This window comes from Arachis ipaensis, chromosome B07 (genome assembly GCF_000816755.2).
Source record: "Arachis ipaensis cultivar K30076 chromosome B07, Araip1.1, whole genome shotgun sequence".
NCBI classification, from domain to species: Eukaryota; Viridiplantae; Streptophyta; class Magnoliopsida; order Fabales; family Fabaceae; genus Arachis; species Arachis ipaensis.
The window spans coordinates 16,124,140-16,129,429 of NC_029791.2; the positions used below are offsets into that span (position 1 = coordinate 16,124,140).

At 35.0% G+C, this 5,290-nt stretch overlaps 1 protein-coding gene and 1 long non-coding RNA gene across 6 annotated transcripts; one reads left to right on the top strand and one right to left on the bottom strand.

The window, feature by feature from the left end:
* LOC110264881 lies at nt 484-1,454 on the top strand. The gene is made up of 2 exons (XR_002351183.1): nt 484-1,129; nt 1,211-1,454. It is a non-coding gene; the product is annotated as an uncharacterized LOC110264881 (long non-coding RNA).
* Nucleotides 1,245-3,591, bottom strand: LOC107609350 (zinc finger protein 4). Of its 5 annotated transcripts, none has more exons than XM_016311288.2 (3): nt 3,305-3,591; nt 3,159-3,202; nt 1,245-2,499 (listed from the first exon to the last, which is right to left on the bottom strand). In XM_016311288.2, the coding sequence occupies exon 3, from the start codon at nt 2,297-2,299 to the stop codon at nt 1,511-1,513; it is 789 nt and encodes a 262-aa protein (XP_016166774.1). In that variant the 5' UTR covers nt 2,300-2,499; nt 3,159-3,202; nt 3,305-3,591; the 3' UTR covers nt 1,245-1,510. The 5 variants fall into 5 exon arrangements, with proteins under 5 accessions (XP_016166774.1, XP_016166773.1, XP_016166775.1 ...); XM_016311287.2 differs by having other exon boundaries at nt 1,245-2,401; nt 3,305-3,590; XM_016311289.2 differs by lacking the exon at nt 3,159-3,202.

Genomic DNA, 5,290 nt, shown 5'->3' on the forward strand with positions numbered 1-5,290 from the left:
CGGCTAAGATGTAGTAGAGGGTCGTCAGACTGTTCAAAGAGGTTAGACTAGAGAGACAACATAAAACCCCAATATTTGGAACACTACTAAGCTCTTCTATGCCTGTAACACCCAAAGTAAGAATCGAGAGCCATTTCATGCACTTCCCAAATTCTGGGAGCCTTCTCAAACTACTGCACATCCATAGATCTAGTTCCTTGAGTGAACTCATCTCCATTTTATCTCCAAGTGTTTCAAGATTGACACAACTCTGTAAATTCAATACAACAAGGCCCTTGTGGTGTAGGACAGATGGTGAATATCGTTCAGCTTTGCACAGCCCTTTAGATCAAGGTGTTTCTAGATTAGGAGTCCCAGAAAGATCCGGAGTATGCTTCAGATTGGGGCATGATGACAGATTTAAGTACTTCAAATTTTCTAGAAGCTGAACAAAACAAAGAACATCAGAGAATTACTTTTTTGGTTGTAAATGTTAATGTAATAACATTCGATAGAGCTCTACCTTTTCTCCATCCCATAGTTTTACAATGTTGCTTCAAGACAGATCAATTTCAACAAGTTCATAGTGTTGATCTGTAAGGGGTAGAGTTTCCATTAGAGAACCTCTCCAATGTAAAGCTCTTAATCAACTTGGAATATTGCTGAAAATGGGAGCTTTCATATCATCCAAAATGAGGAGCTTTAGCTGGCATATATTTGAGGAAGCTAAATCTCTCCAACACACCGCGGCCTTATAAAGTTCCTTATCATGTAGAACGATGCTATGAGTTGCTTCAGTTTCCTACACAAAAAAACCAATGAAAATATTAAAGAGAAAGTCTAGAGTCCAGCACTTTTATTAAAATTTGGCTAATAATTGAAACTCAAGTGTGTGTAGAGAGCAGCGTAGAGATGGCTAGTGAATCCAGTGCCAATGTCTTCTCCTCTGAAACTCAAGAACACATGATAGGCGTATGAAGAAGAGGCGGATGCCATGTGTTACAAGCACGATTCAAGAACTGCAAGTGTGTGTAGTGCAGCAGAAGACTAAAGAGTCATAAGAGAAAGGAAAGTGAGGGACTCGTATAAAGCGGGATGAGTGGCGCATGGCTCAGAATTCAGATGGCATAACATATCCTGACGTCATCATGTAAGTGCAGGGGGTTTGTCTTTTTCCTGCATAATTGGAAATGCTTCTTTTATTTCATTTTATTTTGGCTTGCAAATGTAGAATCCTGATGCAACAAAATACTATAACATGTCGGCCAAGTGTTTGTTACATTGCGTCAGAAAGATGTCACAAAATGCTACTAGTGGCAACCGAAAACTTAGATGAAGCTTAATAATTGCAGTAAATGAAAAACATCATTTATATGAGAAGCATGGAAGCTCCAAAAATTGTCCTCCTCAGAGCTCTTATACAAAGCAAAATACCAATGCAAACAGAACACAAATAACCATATCCATATGTACAAGAATATCACTATATAGAAAACAAACTCAAGCCTAGTTCAGTTCCAAATAACCACCCTCAAAGTTTCAATGTCAAATCTGGTGTTGAGTTCTCTATCTCTTCTGGTGGACTCACCTCACTGAAACTCAAATTTGGATTTCCAGTCTGTATGAACTCCCGATGATTATTTTTGCCAGCATCTGTGACCTGGCGAAAACTACAAGGCCACATGAGTTCCGAGTCATCATCCTCCGAGAACATTGGAAGGCCAACATATCCTTGCTCAAATCTTGCATTGCTTTTCAACTCAGGAGCAGGCCTCATTATTGTTGGTGAGAAGCCATGGTGCATTGTCGAAGAATGCGCCTTTATTCCGAAAGACCTGAAAGAACCATGCAGAGGCAGAGAAGCTAGACTTGCATATCTCTCAGAGAAAAATCCCATTCTCATGGCCCTTTTTGCCAATGTCCTTTCTCTCTTGTGAGCATTCTGGTGTCCGCCAAGAGCTTGAGAGCTGAAAAACTTGCGCTGGCAGTAATTGCAAGAGAAACTTCGCGGTGCGGTGGATTCTGTGGTCTGAGAGGCAGGGTCATTGCTGCTCTCACTAGTAGTGGTTGAGAATGAAAATCCTAATGAATCTCTTGTTGCCCCTAACTCATTGTTCTTGAAGTTGAGAGTTAAGTCAAGTGAAGCAGCATCCCAGTTAGGATGAACTGCGATTGGATTCCTGATGAAAGAGTTATCGAGGCTGTCACTGTAAGGACCTGCTGAGGCTTCTTGGATAGAGACACTGGATGCAACCTGGCTGCTAACTTCAGATTCGTGTTCGGCAGAGGCTTCAACTTCAAGATCAATGTTTCTTTTCATGATTTAACAGTGCTTAAGTTGGAAATTAATTAACAAATGGATGCAGTAATCAATCATCAGAATAACAAATTTTTAAGCAAGTGGTGGAAGATTTATTTGTTCCTGCAGTTTGGTAAGCAATGAAATCCCTTAGCTCCATATTTAGCTTGCATCAAAAATGAGGAAATTCTTGACTCTGTTATTTATTCTGGTATCTAATACTGTGAAAGAATTATATGTGATCAAGATAATCTAATTGGGAAAAAAGAAAAAAAAAGAAAGAAAAGAGAGAGAGAGAATAAATCCTCCTCTGTGAATTACAAAAAGAACATGCCTGAAAAGCAAGGTTTCAGCATCTCTTGTTTCCAGGAACACCACTTACATTTTTTAACTTATAATTCTTTTTAAGATTTGTCAAAGATAAAGTTGCCAAGGCCAAAAAAGTTTAAATATGGAACATTCCAAACCACCTAGTTTGCAAATGTTTATGATTGAATTTAAGGTCAAGTTCCATATGCAAGTCAATTCAGATTGTAGAATACAGAGTAACACCTTCAGTTAGGACCTATTTCTAGACCGAATCTTGAACCTTAACCAATGATTGTTATCTTGCCTAATCATTTGCAAATGAAAAGAGTGAAACAAATTAGCAAGAAGCATGCTATGAAAAACTAGTTAGCCTGAGTTTTGTTAATGATTCAAGACATTGAATTCTAGTATCTGATATCAAATCATTCTGAAATCACTTCTGATTTTATATGCAAAGGAATTGAATTCCTTGGAAGATGCACACCATGTCCATATTTAAGTATTAAATCCCTTATAATCTCTGCAAATTCTATATAAACAAAGATATATTCTACAACAAAGGCAGGCTTACTTGGGAGAGTTTACATTGCTTTCTTTATTCTTCAGTGATTCCAACTTATGTAAAAACCAAGAAGAATTAGGAAAAGGGAAAAACTAGAAGCACAACAGAAGCAAAAGTTCAGTAGAGACATGAGAGTAAAAGAGAGTATAGCGTACCCTCTTGCAAGTTTCTTTTCAAGAACAAGTGAAAGCAGCTTGCTTCTGAGATCACCTTTGGTAATAAACTGCTTTGGAATTGGAGACATACATTTTCTTCACTGTTACTATGACACTGATCATGAGGAAACAAAACCATGTCCTTTGGTTTCCAATGTTTCTGAAGCATTTGAAAAAGAATCATAAAAATATATAAAAGGAGTAGTAAATGGGAAGAGAAAGTGACAGATAGATGGTGGGTATTGATGTTTAATTTATGGCAAAAAGCATACGTGGGAGTTATGGTTATGGTCTTATGGAATAGATATAATGATGAATTAATACCAATATAACTTAAATAATTGCTATTATTATAGTGTGAGGGGATATGATCAGATATGCTTAAGTAATCTGGATGTCGTAGGTAGTCTACATTATTATGTACTCTCTTTGGAATAAATTATTTGCAATTACTTTCTGAATATCATTATCATAAACTTCATAAGTTCACCTTTTTATATTAGAAATCTAATATCGGTAATTACATCTTAACAGAAAATGGACTTATCATTCTGAAGATTCTCTATAGCCTTTAACCTTTCTCTTTCTGTCTCTCTCCCTATCCTCCCACTTTCAAAAGTGTTTTTTAGATAATTCCATAATCCATAGGGTCAGCAGCATTATTCATAGTTATATTTGATTCCATTTATGCCACACAGTATATTATTCATGGTTCATATGTTGTGCCATGACATTATTTGTTTGTTCTTAACAACTCCACTCACATAAATAAGAGACCCCATTTGCTTCATCTCCCAACAACCGGTTTTATATTTATGAACTTATTGACCTTACTTTTTCTTAATATATTTTTCCTAGCTTGTTATGTTATTCTCCCCCTAGATACATAGAATCTAAACCATGTCCTTATTATTAATCTTCTTTTAGCCACTCTTGATTTAAATAGTGTTACATTGCAAGAATAAATTTGAACTCTAGAGTTGAACAAATTTAATTTGCACCAAGTCAAATTGTTCCTGTAGGGACCATATTGACTGAATATATGTATATAGCCAAAGTGGATTTTGAACACGTATAGTACCATTCTTTCTGTTCAGTGAAAAGGATAATTAACAACTTGATCCAATTTCATATGATAGGATATATACATGGAAGCTATGTGGACACAAGGAACCCATCATAGGAAAGAGATTGGAGGGGCTTCAATGACCCTTGCTTGAGTCTCCATGATTAACATTTACATTTTTAAAAAGATTATATATAATGGGGATGGTCCATTATTCCACGCATGAAAAATTATAGAAGCACCATGGCCATGAGGTCCAATATTATTTGCTCTTTTTCAATATGGAAGCACACATCATTGCTTTATTTATTTTTTGGACAGGCACTTTAATCTTATTTTCTATTTATATTTATACTTATTGTTTTTTCTTTTTTTTTTCTTCTAAAATTCTAAAAATAAAAAACATTGAAATTGAAAACAGAAAATAAAAATATAAACTAAAAATACCCTTATTTTCTCGTGTTATTTAGATGTAAAGAAAATAGAAAAAAAATTATAATTATATCAAATGAGTTGAAGTTGAGAATAAATTTAAAAAACAAAATTTTTAAACACGTTTTCTTCATATTTTCTTCTCAATAGAGGTAAAAAAAATTTAATGAGAAAAAATCATGTTTTTACAATTGAAAAATTTTTTTCTATCATTTTCTTTGGTAAATCAAATAGGAAAAAAAATCCTTTTTTATCTATTTTATTTTTATTATATTTTCTTTCTACTCATTTTTCGTTGAACCAAACAATATGTAAATGAGAGTCGTGAATGAATTACCACTTAAGAAGATCAACAATGGATTCTACTTATCAAAGAGGAGTAGGCTGAAGTAAAAGTAATCCAAGCCAAGCCACGAAGGAGAAGTAATCACTCTTGCGAGGCAAGAAGCAAATGTTAAAGAGTAACTTTACCCAAATAAGCACTACTG